General features: G+C 41.0%; 2 protein-coding genes across 2 annotated transcripts in view; one reads left to right on the plus strand and one right to left on the minus strand.

Annotated features, from left to right (window-relative positions):
• Positions 1–614: 614 nt before the first annotated feature.
• LOC139464502 (uncharacterized) lies at positions 615–4,555 on the minus strand. Its single transcript, XM_071246027.1, has 4 exons — positions 4,483–4,555; positions 3,645–3,718; positions 1,778–1,940; positions 615–694 (listed from the first exon to the last, which is right to left on the minus strand). The coding sequence occupies exons 2-4, from the start codon at positions 3,706–3,708 to the stop codon at positions 658–660; spliced, it is 264 nt and encodes an 87-aa protein (XP_071102128.1). The 5' UTR covers positions 3,709–3,718; positions 4,483–4,555; the 3' UTR covers positions 615–657.
• A 3,081-nt stretch (positions 4,556–7,636) lies between these two features.
• Positions 7,637–19,249, plus strand: part of LOC139464503 (DNA polymerase subunit gamma-1-like) — a 35,085-nt gene continuing 23,472 nt past the window's right edge. The window contains exons 1-6 of the mRNA XM_071246028.1: positions 7,637–7,722; positions 9,353–9,912; positions 11,811–12,006; positions 13,427–13,585; positions 14,670–14,810; positions 17,487–17,566. Of these exons, the coding sequence (XP_071102129.1) occupies positions 9,359–9,912; positions 11,811–12,006; positions 13,427–13,585; positions 14,670–14,810; positions 17,487–17,566 (1,130 nt within the window). The 5' untranslated portion in view covers positions 7,637–7,722; positions 9,353–9,358. The remainder of the gene's footprint in view (positions 7,723–9,352; positions 9,913–11,810; positions 12,007–13,426; positions 13,586–14,669; positions 14,811–17,486; positions 17,567–19,249) is intronic.

Consider the following 19,249-nt stretch of genomic DNA (forward strand, 5'->3'; position numbering starts at 1 on the left):
GATGCAAAAAATGCATTAACCTTTGAATATAGATCACATCGTTTGTTTATTTTCTGTTGTGTTTTTCTGTAAAGCGACACTCAGCAATATTCCATCTATGTGACGGCGGCCTGTAAATAATCGAGTCTGGACTAGACAATCCAGTGATCGATATTCCGCGCATCGATCCACGTCATCAGGGTATGGTGACACCAATTAATCAAGTCACCGGGCCTGACCACCCGATCCTGGGGAACAATTCTAACCAGGAATCCCCAGGAATCCCAATAGGGCAACAACAAGAAATATATTATCTCAAAATGTGCAAAGAAGAGGACTTTTGAGAGAAAGGCGATCATTGTCTCTGAATATCAACTGATTATATGTAAATGTATTGTCATTACTTAGTTGATAATTATCTCCGCGGAAATATTTCAATTTAAAAAAATGGAAAAGCAGAATACATTTTTAAAATGTTCAACATTTTATAGAATTCTTGATTGTTATGGTTACTTTAAACTTAAAGCAGCGTTGTAAACATTTGTGAAAGGTCAAAAACACACGATTTATTTGGAAACGAAGGAATATTTCTTGAGGTCGGTGCTTTTGCTTCATGAAAAACGACAATATTCTGATGTCGAAAAATACGTTTATTTCTAACTTTGCATATCAATCTGCTTAGACGATCTGAAACCGCTGGACAAGAGACTGTAGTCTGGAATCAAAATGATATAAATTGTAAATATATATATATGAAGTCTTATATCACATAAGTGTGTGAAAAAACATTTGGTCTTACGCTAACTGAAAATATAGTGATGTCATGGCAGTGGGCGTCAGAGTGGGATTCACACATTATACCCATGTTGAGTAAAGCAATACGAGTGAGTGAGTGAGTTGGGTATAACGCCGCTTTAACATTATTCCAGTTATATCATGGCGTGTCAGCCCAAGGTGGGAGGAAAGCCCAAAGTGATGAAGGTCTCAGACGTTTGCGACTTCGGTGTAACCAACAAGCACGGGTATAGTACTGACAAACCTAGAAACATAATCGGGGCGAACCGAGATTCGAACCCAGAATCATAGGTTTCTGGCATGCCCAAGGGACGCAACTCTGCACAGCGATAAAGCAATAAGATCAATGTGCTGTAATATCAACTGCATTTAAGGCTAATCAATTTCAAAACTTTCTGACACATGAAACAAGATTTATTATTGTGCTTTAACGCCGCAATCAGCACTTCCGGATATTTGAAAGCGGTTTTTTTCGAGTCTGAACAAGACAAACCAGTGATTGATATCATGAGCTACGCCCAGAGCGAGATACCAATCCTAGCTATCCATTATGTCGCCTCTACGACAAGCGACATACGATAGGCTGCTGGAGAATATTTCCAACTTCACTGGGGACTCAACAAGAGAAATGGGACCGAGAATGATCACAATGATATATTAAGTATTGTAAAGATTGAGTAGGATTTTATGTTTTTATCACTATTTCAGCAATATCACGACAGGGGACATCTGAAAAAGGCTTCATACATCGTACCCGTAAGGGGAATCGAAACCCCGTGACTGGCGAACGCTTTATCCTCTAGGCTACCCCACCACTCGTAATGAGGGAGTGAGTGAGTATGGTTTTACGCCGCTTTTAGCAATATTCCAGCAATATCGCGGAGGAGAGCACTTGAAATCGGCTTCACAAATTGTACCCATGTCGGGAATCGAACCCGGGTTTTCGGCGTGACGAGCGAACGCTTTTACCACTGGGCTACCCCTAATGAAGAGATTCACTCACGATTTGCAGATGAGATCGCAACCGGTGGTAAGAAGTGTATTGCTGTGCAGAATGGCGACGCACTCGGTCTCACAGGCAGTCTCGCTGGCGTCGGATCCGACGGTGTCAGCGATTTTCTGGACAACACTCTTCAGCTCTCCCAAGTCAAACAGGTGCTTGAACTCTGAATAGAAGCACAACTCAACCATAACTACTAAATATAGAAGTCTCATGAAAATACACATGGACAAAATGTTCCAAATTTTAGACATGCAATTGGTCCAAGCGGTAAAGTGTCATACATATACAAAGTAAGACATCAGCTGAGGCGTGTTCAGGAGGGCGAGCGACCGCGCGAGACTACAGTGAGGCAATATCACGCCTTTCTGAACGGGAGGCGCGTACTCGCTCTCGCGGCAGAGCATCCAAAATGGCGTCACCGGGAATCAAAACAGCCCTGTCCATAAGTGTCATGGATTCACACATTTAATTTCATCACAAGTTTGTAGGGTTTATACTTTGATGTTCATGATAAGAAAGTGTTTATTTTTATTATTAGTTACATGTCAATCCAGCAATCGACATGAGCATCGGTCTGTGCAATGGGGATACGATGACATGCATCACCCAAGTCAGCGAGTCTTATTACTCGATCCTTACGGAGGACCTATTGTCTTCCCTGATCATCACGGGTCAATATATTGAACATGCAAAAATAACTTTTTGATGGTAGATCTAATCTAAAAGAATATTCTATTGACATCGGTTCCATTCTCGCCAAAGGCAAACATTTGTTCAATGTGCGACGCCATCTTGGATTACGAGGCGAACTACCTCTCCGGTTCGATCGCGAGTACACGCGTGCGCTCGCGCGGTAAGCCGTGTTCAACAGCGCGCGCTCGCGTAATATCGCGAGCGCCCGCCCTCCTGAACACGCCTCAGAGGCGTCCAGCACAAACTTGGTCCAGCACAGGGTCATGTAACTAATAATAAAAATAAGCACTTTGTTATCAGGAACATCAAAGTATGAACCCATCAAACTTGTGATGAAATTAAATGTGTGAATCTATGACACTTGTGGACAGGGCTGTTTTGATTCCCGGTGACGCCATTTTGGATGCTGTGCCGCGAGAGCGAGTACGGGCCTCCCGTTCAGAAAGGCGTTATATTGCCTCACTGTAGTCTCGCGCGGTCGCCCTCCTGAACACGCCTCAGCTGATCCTGGCATCTCAGGGAAATAGCTGTACATATCAAGCTGCAGCGCCTTAAATCATTTGGCAATCCTGACATCCTGTGCAGTAAATTTAGTTTAACGCCGCTTTTAACAGTATTCCAGTTTTGATGGCGTGTCAGCTTAAGGTGGGAGAAAAGCCCGAAGTGATGCGGGTCTCAGAGGTTTATCACTAAGGTGAAACCCACGAGCACGATGGTGCTGACAAACCTGGAAACATAATCGTGGCGAACCGGAATTCGAACCCACAATCATAGGTTTCTGGCCTGCCCAAGGGACGCAACTCTGCACAGCGAATTGTGGCGCCTTAGACGACTGGACCACCCGTGACCCCTGATACATAAAAAAGGAATAACAGCCACTATCAATAGAGACATATGCACCAACGAATGTTATTTCAACACTTTCTGTGACCAAGATTTATTTAGCCAATAAGATCATGTGTTGCTTAACACCAGACAATGAGAGCAGATGTCATAACGCTAGCCAATAAAAGCATGTGTTGCATAAAGCCAGCTAATGAGAGCCGATATTGCTTGATATTACCCAATGAGCGGATGTGTTACATAACGCCAACCAATAAGAACATGTGTTGTGTAATGCCAGACAATGAGAGCAGATATTATCCAATGAGAGGATGTGTTTTAGGATACTTACGGTCGACCAGTGAGTCACAGTACACCAGGGGCAGGAGCACGAGCACGAGAAGGGCGAATTTCATGGCTGCTGATCTGAAAGTCAGAATGTTTCACGTTAGTCTGACCCGAATAATCAATACAAGAGTCTTCTGAACTTCATGATTAATAGATAGCTAATAGCATACACAGTTAAATGCTGAGTTATGGGCAAATGAATATAATTAGAATGAGTGGGTGAATATTATGTGGGCCGCTTTTAGCAGTAGTCCGGCAACGTCTATGACTTATACTTTGAATAAATACAACACGTCTCGTTTACAAATTGTTTCTACATAAGGATATAGGTAAGAATAAAAAGCAGAAGAGTGTACGTTTGTTTGATGACACAGGAAAGTATACTAGTTACAAGTGAGTGAGCGAATATGGGTTTACGCAATATTCCAGCCATATCACGGCAGGGGACAGCAGAAATGGGCTTCACACATTGTACCCATGTCGGGAACCGTTCGTAGTTAGTTTGTTTGTTGTTTAACGCCGCACTCAGCAATATTCCAGCTATATGACGGCGGTCTGTTAGTACACAGTACGGTTTCTTGTAGTATTGTGGCGGTATTTGTTCTCCACGCTTGTACAAAATACATACAAGCATGCTGACGGTTTTGTCCCTGACTGAAGTCAAAATCTGGGATGTCGCTTTTAGAAGTATTCCAGCAATATCACAACTGGGGACTCCAAAATGGGCTTCACATAAAGTACCCATGTGGGGAATCGAACCTGGGTCTTGGTGTGACGATCAAATTCTTTAACCACTAGACTACCCACCGCCCCACACTGAGCTCTGAATTGTTGCAACTTACCGTAGTAGTAGACGACGCTAGGGACAGAGACGAAGCTGGGGGTGACTTATATAGGATATACTTGAAAGATAACCTTGCCACTCCTAATGAAAATATTTAAATGGAACGGTGGTCTGTCTATCAATTTGCATATCTATGCAACATACGTTTACATATTTTTAACGCGAGAGGTTAGTTTTAGATAATGCAGTGTGAGTTTGAAGTCAAAGTTAGACCAACAAGTTAAGATTAAATTATAGTGAGCTAGTCCACTCGAACCCTGGATTACAGTCGGGGGTTTTACCGAAGTGGTAAACGTCTTAGACCTGCATCACTTCGGGCTTTCCTCCCACATTAAGCTGACACGCCGTGATATAACTGGAATAATGTTAAAAGCGGCGTTAAACCCAACTCACTCACTCACTCACTATAAAGGGTTATACAAAATGAATGCATTTACAGAAGTTCGTACTGCATTCTGATTGGACAATATATGCAATGAATATTATACAATTACATTTTGAATGGTCATGAGTAAATTGACTTTACCTGATTGACCTTTATGCTTATCTATCTATAATGAAGCTGAGACTTAACATGTATGACAGGTGGCATGTCCCTTTAGGCGTCAATCAGCAATCCTTAATTACAAAAGACGGACACTGTACCAAAGCACGGACAGACCAAGCTGTGACCCTTAGTTATTTACTATAGTAAACTATATTTATAACGAACACGCTTATAGCGAACTGGCAGATGTAACGAACTGTTTTTTTGGTCCAAACCATTTGCTGTATATACAGCAAACTACGGTTATAACGAACTCATAGGGACTACTAATTTTAGTTCGTTATAACCGTAGTTCGTTATAAGTACGTATACAGCATGACTACAGCATGTAGTCGGGACCAAAAGTATGTTCGCTATATCCGTCAGTTCGTTAAAAGCGTGTTCGTTATAACCGTAGTTTACTGTATGGTGTTTATATGTTTATAACGAACTACGGTTACAAAGAACCAAAATTAGTGGTCCCTTTGAGTTCGTTATAACCGTAGTTTACGGTAGTACATTATACCTTTAACTCAGGTTTACTTTATTTTTAACTTCTAACTTTACATTTGTTTATGCTTATAAGTCATATAAATCTGTATGCACATTGTAAATATTTATACATAAAAAGTAGCTGTACAACAGTATCATCAATGCCTCAGGTTGTATTCTGGAGATATTTTGGCCCCTTACTGTTGGCAGTACGTATATCAACGGAAAAAACTAAATGTGTTTCGTGTATGGCACACATGTCTATCATAAAACATTTTGAAAGATTAACTGAGGCCTTGAATGATGTAGCCTTGATCAAACAACGTTAAAGCATGAGTCGTTTGACGCTCTTCGAAACCTTCAAAGAAAGCGCATGCTCGAATGTACCTCAAAAGTTGTGAAATGTAGACACGAAAGGCTGGGGCTGGTCGCATATCGCTCACTCCAGTATTTCACATATTATTTCTTGAAGAACTTAAGGTGACGTTTACTTTCACATTGGACAAATTGTCCTGCACCTCTGAAGATGGATATGTAATTATATCTATGGTCACCACTTTTCGTGACAAATGTCCAATGGATCATAGAATTAAGTTTTTCCTTAAGTTTGTCGTGTGGAATAGTGATGATGTGGAACAGAGAAGAAAAATCAAATATTTGGACACAATTGATCCTGCCGGATTCTTTTATGATATTACAACTATTCTAGCATATTCTTTGAGTTTTTGGGGGCGGTCGGGTATCCTAGTGGTTAAAGCGTTGGCTCGTCACGCCGAAGACCCGGGTTCGATTCCCGACATGGGTACAATGTATGAAGCCCATTTCTGGTGCCCCGCGCTGGAATATTGCTAAAGGCGTCGTAAAACCATACTCACTCACTCACTCACTCACTCACTTTGAGTTTTTGAGAATCCACATGGTATTTATTCAACCTGTCTCAAATACTTTCTGTGAATAAAAGAAAGTATTTCCTTGATAGTATAAAGGAGTATTGTAAATCTTTGAGACAGAGATTTGTTGGTACATTACCCAGCAATATATCTCTCTTTGTACGGATTTTTTTTATGGAGCTCCGACTTTCATACAGTTTGGCCCTCCTTCTATGAAGGCTCATACTCCAATGGACTCACACAAAGTGAACGCCAGTTCTTATATGTAACTGCAAAATATACATATTTCCTATGTAATATAGTATTCATTCTTGTAATTTCACAAATGGTTATCTCAAGGTCACATGTATGTTCCAGCTACTTCCCAGTTATCTATCGGCTATCTCACATTTAATTTCCTCACCCTATTTTTCACAACTATTTTAATATGTATATCATATACAACATATATTTTATATATACAACATATATATATCATATATACAACATATATATATATCATATATACAACATATACATCAGATATACAACATATATATCATATATACAATATATATATCATTATGGTAGCACGATGTGCAAATGAGGTCGCCCCAAAACGTCACCTGACAGAAAGTATTATTTTTAGCTTCCCGTACAAAGCACTATATTGCCTTACCTGCCTTATAAGTTCAATACTTGTTAGCTGACGCGTGGGGGCTTCTGTAAGCAAACGTGGCTGCAGAGCATTTGGCGTCATTTGGTAGATGGACAGTTCACTCATACGCTGTATTCATTCAGCGATTTCTTTTCTAAAGTTACTTGTTAGAATGAAAGAACGCCCTAAAGATTTTGTCAAGAAGGACATTATATATTAAGAGACTATTACCCTTGTGTGTTTCCGTTTCTAAAATATTAGTAATACTATAATATGTGTTGTGCTCGTCAAGGCTGACATAATGCTGTTTGTATTCCTTTTAAAGTTATATATGATATGTAGATACACTCGGATAAGGTTCTCTATTCAAATGCAATCTGTGGAAGGCAGATTGCTCGTTCGAATGTCATACTGACATCAGTGAAACTACCAACACTGTGGGGCGATGAGAAAGCATGAACATATATTTTTTACCATCAATTATACATTTGGAGGACCTTCAGATAAGAAATGGAGTATCCTGGTAAACGTGATCCGTATTGTTTTTTTTTTTTCTTGTGGTATGCATAAACACGTTAGGCTGTTGTTACCTCCCCTTCAAACATGTGTTCAGGTTCAGGGATTTAAAGATGTAAACATTCTGTGTGCGATCATGAGTGGTCATTGAAAGCGGTTATCTGTACACCAAACAAGGTTACTAAATATAGCTGGCACGTTGCATCTGTAATATTCTCATGTACGCCGATTACTTGCGTTTACTAAGGTGGAACATAGCAGCGCGAGTGAATAGATCAATTTGGAACACGAGCCGAAGTGCTGACAGGATCTGACAGCTCCAGGCTCAGTACAGAACTAACTGACTTTCTGACATATGTCTGATGAATCTTTCGAGAAGATACATATTAAACAAAACATTCACACTATGCCCAAACCAGAACTAGCTGGCTAATTTATCAATTGTCAAATAGATAATATGTCGATATAATATAATGTTAATGTAGCGTGCAATATGTAGACTTATAAAGTCAATATCTAGACAAATCAGTCAGTGAGTCGCTCCAAAACATATTTGGACATTATATCAGCCTTAATGTAATCAATTTAACCATCTGTTATCCTAAATAATGCATGTTACTTGTCAGCATGGTCAGTAAGGTTGGTTTGTTTGTTGTTTAACGCCGCACACAGCAATATTCCAGCTATATGACGGTGGTCTGTAAATAATCGAATCTGAACCAGACAATCCAGTGAGATATGTCATGACCATCGATCCACGCAATTGGGATCGATGACATGCATCAACCAAGTCAGCGAGTCTGACCACCCGATCCCATTAGTCGCTTTTTACGGCAAGCATGGGTTACTGAAGACCTATTCTAACCCTGGTCAGTAAGGAAAATTACACCATGTACACAGTCATGTAGTCCTGCACCATGACCGTGGAATATATTTATTTTATGAAAAAAATAAAGATCTAGAAACGCATACAAAAGCAAGTCTAGCCAGCTCAAGCTAGCTCTATTCTGAAATCAGCATAGGGATTTTTTTTTATTTTTAGAGTCAAGAAGGATATTGTGTAATATAAGATTTCAGAGACTAAATGTTAGTCTAACAGTCATGATTAAATGTCCAATAATCAAATGAAGCCAATATGTACATGTATTCCTGGATCTCTACATGTGTACACTAACTCAACAACCATGCAACACAGTGATTGAGATTGTAATGTGTGTACCATCAATTCATCAATTCATGTTTACATTAAAAATGTGTGTCATGTGACTTTAAAGTAAAGAGGCCTCAGATAAGTGCGTGAGTGAGTTGGGTTTTAACGCCACTTTTAACAATATTCCAGTTATATCGCAGTGTGTCAGCTTAATGTGGGAGGAAAGCCAGAAGTGATGCAGGTCTCAGATGTTTACCACTTCGGTGAAACCCACGAGCATGGGTATGATGCTGACAAACCTAGAAACATAATCGGCATGAACTGGGATTCGAACCTACAATCATAGGTTTCTGGTGTGCCCAAGGGATGCAACTCTGCACAGTGAATCGTGGCGCCTAAGACGACTGGGCCACCTGTGCCCCCGCCTCAGAATATGAAGATAATGAAGACTCAGATAATGAGAGCAAATTGTTAATTTTGAGAAGCTCCCATGATTGCAAAATACATTACTCAACCAGTTGCATATGGTTGCTCAAAGACATCTTTATCATGTCCATCGTTACACACACAGGTATTGTGTGACAACCAGGGTACAGACTCGTGAGACAGTGTGATATAAATTCTGTTTTACAATATGAGTTTTTGCTTCATCTGCAGATAACAATGCAAGCTCTCCCACGCAAGGCATGTCACTGGAACACCTGGTGTCGCAGACAATGGTTCCATCGCACAGTGAACAAACTCCAAGATACCATTCCACAACGTACAAACCCTCTCCAAATTCAAATGCTCTCTGAGACTTTACATAAACAAATTTTCAAAGAAACCGAACTTGCTGAAACTGTAAGTAAAAAATTGAAGTCTGTGGAAAATCATCTCCAAAAACATGGTTTATGGAACCGTGCAACCACAGTTCTGAATGATGTTGACTTAAAACTGCCACCACTTCAAGGCAGTTCCATTGAGGAACATTTCTTCAAGATAGCTGAACAGCAAATAGCTGAGTATAAGTCTATGGCAGAGAGCCTGTGCAGCTCGGAGACGCCGCCACTGCCTGAGGAGTGGGTCTACAGCAAGGGCTGGACAAAGTATTTCCCAGATGGATCAACGACGGCAGTGCCATACCCGGAGGAAGGAGCTCTTGTGTTTGATATTGAGTGTCTCATGACTGAAGGACAGTTCCCCACCATGGCAACCGCTGTTTCAGATAAATACTGGTCGGTAATATGTTTCTAAGCTTTGTTTCTTTGTTTTTTTGTTTAATGCCGCACTCAACAATATTCCAGCTACATGACAGCTGTCTGTAAATAATTGAGTGCTGGACCAGATGATCGAGTGATCATGATCATCGGACACGTGAAGATTCCGGGGTAGAATAGGTCTGCAGCAACCCATGCTTGCCATAAAAGGTGACTATGCTTGTCGTAAAAGGTGACTAACGGGATTGGGTGGTCAGGCTCGCTGACTTGGTTGATGCATGTCATCGATCCCAATTGCTCATGATATTAATCACTGGACTGTCTGGTCCAGACTCGATTATTTACAGACCGCCGTCATATAGCTGGAATACTGCTGAGTGCGGCGTAAAACAACAAACAAACCAAAAACCAAACCATGATCATCGATCTACACAATTATGATATGATAACATGCATCAACCAAGTCATCGAGCCTGACCACACGATCCCGTTAGTCACCTCTTATAAGGAGCATTGTCGTCTTTTACATTTGTTTGATGTTTAACGCGGCACTCAGCAATATATATTTCATCTATATGACGGGGGTCTGTAAATAATCGAGTCTGGACCAGACAATCCAGTTATTGACATCATGAGTCGCCTTTTACAGCATGCTTGGGTTGGCGAAGACCTATTCTAACCCGAATCTTCACGGGTCTGTTTCTAAGCAGAAAATAAAATAAAGTTTTTGATTTACCTTGAATTTTAAGTAGCATTTTAGAAGCTGTAATATCAAGTTGGTTCTTTTTATATTGTCAAAGCCCAGATGCTTGTACTGTTTCAAAGCCTTCCAATTTCTCCATGAACATGATGAAACTCCTTGTCATAGCCCTGATGTGAATAGGGGATCGCTTCATTTTAATACTGTGCATTGCTATCAGAGCAACTGTTAAGGACCCTGGACCCCCTAACTTTCAAACTCTGGATTTATTTTTCCCTCCCTTCAAGATTTTAGCATCATGGTATTTGCCTTGATGGCAAAATGTTGAGCTTCTAATATATTATATATTTTCACCATGTGAATATCTAATTTTTATTATGGAATATTAATTAAGTATATTTTTCTATGCAGTCTTCTAACCAGGCAGATTGCTTGTCATGGCCATAGTTATATATTTACTGATTTGTACATGTGCTTCATGATACAATGTCCAGAATATTATGTTTCAAACCTCTGGCAAATGCTGTCAGTTACAAATAAAACAAGGCATGGAATTGTTGATAACCCCTGCAAATCTTATTCTTGAAGCCTTAACTTTTTCCTGTCCTTGAATTCGAATCCAGGTTCGTTCCAATTATGTTTCTAGGTTTGATGGCACCATGCCCTTGCTCATGGGTTTCACTGAAGTAGTACATACATGCAACCCTTAAGGATTTCCTCCCACATTAAATGGGGCGGTCGAGTAGCCTAGTGGTTAACGCTTTCACTTGTCACGCCGGAAACCTGGGTTCACTTCCCGACATTGGTACAATGTGTGAAGCCCATTTCTGCTGTCGCCTGCCATGATATTGCTGAAATATTGCTAAAAGCGGCATAAAACCATTCTCGCTCACTCCCACATTAAATTGAAATGCTGTGATATAACTGGAATACTATTAAAAGCGGTTTTAACCCAACTCACTCACTCACCCACCCACCCACTCACTCACTCACTCACTCACTCACCTACTCACTCACTCACCATGACAATTCCTAATGGCAATACAAAATGCAATAGCTGGTACATCAAAAGGTCTATCAAATTCTATCAAGATTCACAATAGTTCACATTTGGTTCATACATCATTTTTATTTACAATGAAAGGTTACCAATATGTGCTCTGTTCACATGTTTTCAATATTCCCTTCACATGTTTTCTTCTAACTCTGTGATTAGGTACTCGTGGGTCAGTGATTATGTTGTTGAAGACAAGTTCCGCTGGTCTGACAAGCCAACTCTGTCGGACTTGATCCCGCTGGAGACAAAGCGAGGCTCCAATGCTCCTCCTGGTGGCCAGTGGCAGAAACGTCTCATCATCGGTCACAATGTGGGTTTTGACAGATCCTTTGTGAAAGAGGAATATTATATACAGGTAAGTACAAGCCAGGCTGCAGAGTGGGCTGAATAAAACACATCTGTGATGTCATTCTATTGTTTAAACGTTCCATTATTTTTCAGGAATGGAGAGTTATTTGTCAATTACACACTATCTTGATCCAACATTTCAATTAGTTTGCATTATGCAAGGGCGACTCACTCAGAATAAATACAGACTGCAAAGAGTTTGTTTATATTTTTCAATATTTTCCACAAGAGAATGTTTTGTCACAGTCTAAAACAAGGGATGTGTTTTAAGTAGGGAAACATCCTGATAACTCGCCAATCCTTAAAAATAATTGGCCTCTGTCCCTGCAGGGCTACGATATTTTTACGGAATGGAGAGTTACTCGGACATACCCCTCTCCATAAATACTGGTTCTTGCTGTCACTGTGTACTTATCCAAATATTAATGCTAAAAATATACCACAAATTTTGCCAAGACACAAGTTCGGGTCTGTAGACTTGAGTATTTTCGTCACAGACTTTTGATGAACATGGATTAGACAGAATCGATGTTGTTTGCTCCTTGTCTTAATTTATTTTCTCCTGTCAGTGACCTTATTGTTTCGGATAAGTGATATTTTCACACCTTTCAAATGTCTTTAAAAGCTGTCCCATTTCAATCTGATGAAATGTTTGAAGTTATACTCTTGTTAACCTAGTTTCACATCCATGACTGCAGAATGCAAGACAAGTTACTTCATATAATGCATTTTTTTGAATGGGTAATTATGACATTGACAGGAAAAGGTACAACAATAAATTTTCATAGTAAGTGGGCAATGTACAAAAATACATTTGATGGAAACTTTTCCTGGAAAATTGTGTTTTTGTTTTTTTTATGTGTGTATAAGTGTGTGTCTAGGGGTGGGGGGTTGGGGGGATGAAGAAAGGGTATGACTGTGTGTGTGACGGAATGAATTATATATATGTAAAAAAACAGAATTCTGTAGCTATTTACCCTATTATTTTTGTTATCCTGTTACTCTTGTTACCTTAGATTCTGATAATGTAAAATTGTTAAAAATGATAGTAAAAGCTTTCCCATGATGTATGGGGGGGCATGGGTGGCCCAGTCGTCTAAGGCACTGTGATTCTCTGTGCAGAGTTGCGTCCCTTGGGCACGCCAGAAACCTATGATTGTGGGTTCGAATCCTGGTTCGCCCCGATTATGTTTCTAGGTTTGTCAGCGCCATACCCGTGCTCGTGGGTTTCACCAAAGTGGTAAACGTCTGAGAACTGCATCACTTCAAGCTTTCCTCCCACATTAAGCCGACACACCATGATATAACTGGAATACTGTTAAAAGCGGCATTAAATCCAACTCACTCACACTCATTCCCATGATGTGTGTTTTGTATGTAACTGCCTTCATCCCCTTCCTGGACTTTCTTCCTCTCTTCATTCCCAGGCCAAACCAATCCGGTTTCTAGACACGATGTCGATGCACATCGCGATCTGCGGCCTGACCAACTTCCAGCGGATCCTGTACCAGGCGAGCGGCGGGAGGAGCATGAGGAAGGAGGTCCTGGAACACCAGGAGAAGCATCAGAAATGGCACAGTGATACTGTGAGTTGGGGGATCAGTAGAAGTGGCACAATGACACCGTGAGTTGGGGGTGGGTTATCACTAGAAGTGAAACTGTGAGTTGGGGGTGGGGGATCACTAGATGTGGCACAGTGACACCGTGAGTTGGGGGATCACTAGAAGTGGCACAGTGACACTGTGAGTTGGGGTATCACTAGAAGTGGCACAGTGACACCGTGAGTTGGGGAATCACTAGAAGTGGCACAGTAACACTGATTTTGGGGTGGGGAATCACCTGAAGTGACACAGTGACACAGAAAGTCACAAGATAGAAAAGACACAGTGTATATTAGAGAAATAAGATCAATTTGTTGTAGTTAAATAATTATCAAATTAAATTGCTTTCATGGAAACACTTTTACAGAAGAACTTAGTTCTATCATCACTGAGCGTTAAAGTAATCACATGCCTCTTGAAGTTTGTATTTTGGCTATGTCATACCAAAAGACAATAAAAGATGGTACTTGTTACCCTGTCAAGCAGTTTTGGCATTCAGTGGATAAAACAAGGACTGGTCGGCTCAAGAGTCAGAATACTGTGTCTGAGTGGCGTACCCATGTTAAACTGCTGCATGATATATATGGGCTAGCGGTACGTCAAGACCAGTACAAGCAGGCATGCGTGCATCGATGCACGTACAGGTAAGTGAACTTATCTTGAACATACCGTATTCAATGTAATAAGAGCCCGCTCTAATAAGCGCCCACGGCAATATTTGCTAATATATTGGCTAGTGAACAATCCCAATAAGCACCTATTCTGATTGATTAATGTACACAAGACTTATTTGTTCACGTATAATACGTACTCGTGTATTGTATGCATTCCAATTATGGGCAATTAAATTCTGGAAAAATATATGTCGTACATAAACATTTCAGGCTGTCAGCATAAACCACGAAATGTATGTTTCAACTCTGTTTTTTCCACCAAATGATGTTCAAATAAGAGCCCCCTATTTCTAATTTTGAATGTGCCCTGGGCGCTTATGATGTCGAATACGGTATTGTTAAACCATTCTTCACCTCACCTTGAGTTGCTGTGATAGATGTATTCTGTGACACAGAGCGAGGACTGGAAGAGAATCAGTACCATGAACAACTTGAATGACGTGTACCAACTCCACTGCCAGGGGGCGCCACTGAAGAAAGCCACGCGGGAGGTGTTCATCGAGGGCAACATGCAGGACGTGAGGCATCAGTTCCAGGTAGATGCGACACAAACACAAACAATGAGACTCTCGTACAACCATTGCAAGACTCACTTTAAGTACACTTTAATGTATTCCCCCTATTGTAGGAACCCCAAGGAGAACCTGGGTTTGAATAGGTCTCGAGCGCCTGTGCTGGTCATAAGAGGCGACTTGATGGATGACATGCATTTTCCCGAGGCAAGGGAGTTAGCTGACTATAAAAGTCCCTTTTCCACCTTTGCCGAACTTGGCTGGAATTATGGAGTTATATTTTGGCCATGCATAGTCCAATCAAAATGGCGTAACCAAATTAACCTCTGGTTCGTAAACTGCCATGCAGATTTCGGTCGATTGCAGAATTTGCAAAGCATGTGTACCGCCAACTTGGCGTCAACAGATATTTTCCAAACCTTTTCATGTTTTTAAAATCAAGGTGCTCACCTGATTTGATGCACTTCACGGAGCAAGACCCATTTTATCACACTATAGAATTTGATTATCAATCAAATGTCTTAACGTCTTGACTGGCCCCTGCCATTTTGCAAATGCAAGTGAAATGAGAGGTGGAATCAGATCAATAGGAGAGACATAGAAGGGACATTACTCATAATGGCCAGTGGTGGCGTTACGATCATGTCTGGAAATTCCAGCGTAGTTCGGCAAGGGTGGAAACTGGACTTTTACAGTCAGTTCGCGCTTTTGCCTCGGGAAGGTGGACAAGATGGTAAGACTCAGTGATTTGGTTGATTCCGTACAATCATTCCCCGATGTCATGTGCTGTTGCTCACAATACCAATCACTGCATTGTCTGGTCCAGACTTGATTATTTACAAGCCACAATCACACAGCTGGAATGCTGAGAATGGCGTTAGACAACAGACAAACAGCATATTGTGAGAGGAATTGAAATGTTTGCCACAATCTGATTGGTTGGACTGTGTAGAATTGGTCCCCAGTAACCTATGGTTCCAGTGTACAATTGGTCCCCAGTAACCTCTGGTTCCAATGTTGAATTGGTCCCCAGTAACCTCTGGTTCCAGTGTAGAATTGGTCCCTAGTAACCTCTGGTTCTAGTGTAGAATTGGTCCCCAGTAGCCTCTGGTTCCAGTGTAGAATTGGTCCCCAATAACCTCTGGTTCCAGTGTAGAATTGGTCCCCAGTAACCTCTGGTTCCAGTGTAGAATTGGTCCCCAGTAGCCTCTGGTTCCAGTGTAGAATTGGTCCCTAGTAACCTCTGGTTCCAGTGTAGAATTGGTCCCCAGTAGCCTCTGGTTCCAGTGTAGAATTGGTCCCTAGTAACCTCTGGTTCCAATGTAGAATTGGTCCCTAGTAACCTATGGTTCCAGTGTAGAATTGGTCCCTAGTAACGTATGGTTCCAGTATAGAACTGGTCACTAGTAACCTATGGTTCCAGTGTATAATTGGTCCCTAGTAACCTGTGAAATGATACAGCAGGGTCACTATATGATACGATACGTATGATGACAGTTGATCACAATATGATATGTATCGTGATATGCATATTCACATCAAATCATGTGGAAATTTCTTAAATATAAATATTTCAGAGCAGGTTTAGGAATCACCATGCATCTGACTGAATCACTGACATTCTAGAAGTTGGAGAGAAATACAATAAATTCAATAAACCAGAACTGTTGTCTATAAAGTTGGATGTTTTCATATCGTCATGCATCATTAACATCAGTAAACTACAGGTTCTTCCTCGTTTAATGAAATCAAAATATTTTCATTTAGCAAGTGTATCATCTATATTGTTACAGAAAAAATAAATCGTGTATCGTATTGTGGCATGATAACTTGCAATGCACCAGTGTATTGTTTCCACCTAATGGTTACCTATTTGACGTAATAAGCGCCCAGGGCGCTTTCAAAATTAGAAATAGGGGGCTCTTGTAAGAATATTATTTTGATGGAAAAAAAAGAGTTGAAGATAAATTTCATGGTTTATGCTGACAGCCTGACTGTTTATATACGACAGATACATTTTTCCAGAATTTAATTGCCCATAATTAAGGGTGCATATAACACATGAGTGCGTATTATACACGAATAAATAAGTCTTGCGTACATTGATCATTTGGAAGGGGTGCCAATTGGGATTGTTCACTTGCCAATATATTAGCAAATATCGCCTGGGGTGCTTATTGGAGCGGGGCGCTTATTACGTCGAATATGGTATTGCAAGAACTCCTTGGGGCAGGCTCTGTGACAGTCTGGCTGGCATGTCTTCCACGATGGCATGTCTTCCACGATGGACCCATGAAGATTCCGGGGTAGAATAGGTCTTCAGCAACCCATGCTTGCCGTTAAAGGTGATTATGCTTGTCGTAAAAGGCGACTAACAGGATCGGGTGGTCAGGCTTGCTGACTTGGTTGATACATGTCATCGATCCCAATTGCGTGAATCGATGCTCATGATGTCAATCACTGGATTGTCTGGTCCAGAATTGATAATTTACAGACCGCCGTCATATAGCTGGAATATTGCTGAGTGCAGCATTAAACAACAAACCAACCAACCAAATCATTCCTCGACGCCAGGTCCTGATTTATGTCACTGGATTGTCTGGCCTCGACTCGATTGTGTACCGTATTTACAGGCCAGTGTGTTGTAGCTGGGGTACTGCTGTATTTGTGTTCAGCAACTCATGTGTATCATGTGTACAGGAGCTGATGATGTACTGTGCCAATGATGTGCTGGCGACCCAGGCCGTGTTCCGGAAACTCTGGCCACAGTACCTACAGAGGTGAGTCACAGGAATATGGCTGGGTCTGGTAACTCTGGCCACAGTACCTACAGAGGTGAGTCACAGGAATATGGCTGGGTCTGGTAACTCTGGCCACAGTACCTACAGAGGTGAGTCACAGGAATAGGGCTGGGACGGGTAACTCGGGTACTCGGTCGGGTGGGTACTGAGTAGGACCCGGGTACCCACAGGACTACCCGGACCCAGGGGTATCACATGATATATTGTTTAAAGACAAAAATTATCTTGAACTCCATGGTTACACTACAAGTCACTAATGTTCGCATTTCTGTCTGACTATGCACCCATTCCTGCTGACTTTTATATGTTTGAATAAAGATAAAACTTCAGTCAACCATAGAGTTTTATATGTGTGTCTAAATACTTTTTGCCAGGGCTACGGTCAAACTATTCCCATCGGACATTTGTACCCATCTCTTGAGACCAACAGTGGGTACCTGGGTAGGGTCGGATAATAGGTGGTGCGGTACCAGGGTAGTAAATTTGGACGCAGTCCTACACAGGAATGTTGCATATTGTGGCCAAATGCATCAGAGGTACTCACCATTCAATCACAGTACTTTACCAAAAGTTGTACCAAAATTGCAGTTGTAAAGTTTAAGACACAATGATATACAGTATACTACAATATGCTTTTAAAACGATACATATTGCAATATTTTGTCTATGTTCTGATATATTGGATAAAATAAGCCATAACATGTTTTGTAATCAGGTGTATTATTCAACATTAAATGTACACAGAAATTCATTCACAAATTATGTTCCTTTAAAAATTGATTGAAAAAATGGCTGAAATGAGGAAATGATTTTCTATTAGTTATCTCCCCTGACTTCAAAATGGTGGCGTCTGACCATGCTCAGTTATATTTACTTACGTATGTAGAAAATAGGATCTGCATGTACAATCAGCGTCAATCAATAGGATCTCCATGTACAATCGGCGTCAATCACTGCTAAACACTTTGAATCCTCTTCGCCTTGATTGTTTCTCAGTTTGTCAACACCATAGACATGCTTGTAGGTTTAACTCGTGAAGACATGGGCTACAATAGGTCTTCAGCAACCCATGCTTGCCGTATAAGGCGACTATGCTTGTCGTAAAAGGCAACTAATGGGATCGGTTGGTCAGGCTCACTGACATTGTAAATGCACGTTATCGTATCCCAATTGCATAGATCGATGCTCATTATGTCAATCAGTGGATTGTCTGGTCCAGACTTGATTATTTACAGACCGCTGTCATATAGCTGAAATACATCTTCCCGAGGCAAGTGAGTTAACTGACTATAAAAGTCCAGTTTCCACCCTTGCCGACCTAGGCTGGTATTATGGAGTTACATTTTGGCTGGACTAACGAGTCTATGCATGGTCCAATCAAAATCGCGCACCTAAATCGAAATACGGTTCACAAAGCGTAATGCAGATTTCGGTCGACTGCAGGATTTGCAAAGCATGTGCACCGCTAACTCGTTGTCAACAGATATTTTTAAAATCTTTTCATGTTTTTAATCAAGGTGCTCACGTGATTTGATGCACTTCGCGTTGTAAGACTCATTTGATCACAATATAGATCTTCATGATCGATCAGACTGTCTTGACTGGGCACCACCGTTTTGTTTGAAGCAAATGCAAGTGATACGAGAGGTTGAATCTGATTGG

Source organism: Haliotis cracherodii, unplaced genomic scaffold (genome assembly GCF_022045235.1).
Source record: "Haliotis cracherodii isolate W230 unplaced genomic scaffold, xgHalCrac1.p SCAF_17, whole genome shotgun sequence".
In the NCBI taxonomy this organism is placed as follows: domain Eukaryota; kingdom Metazoa; phylum Mollusca; class Gastropoda; order Lepetellida; family Haliotidae; genus Haliotis; species Haliotis cracherodii.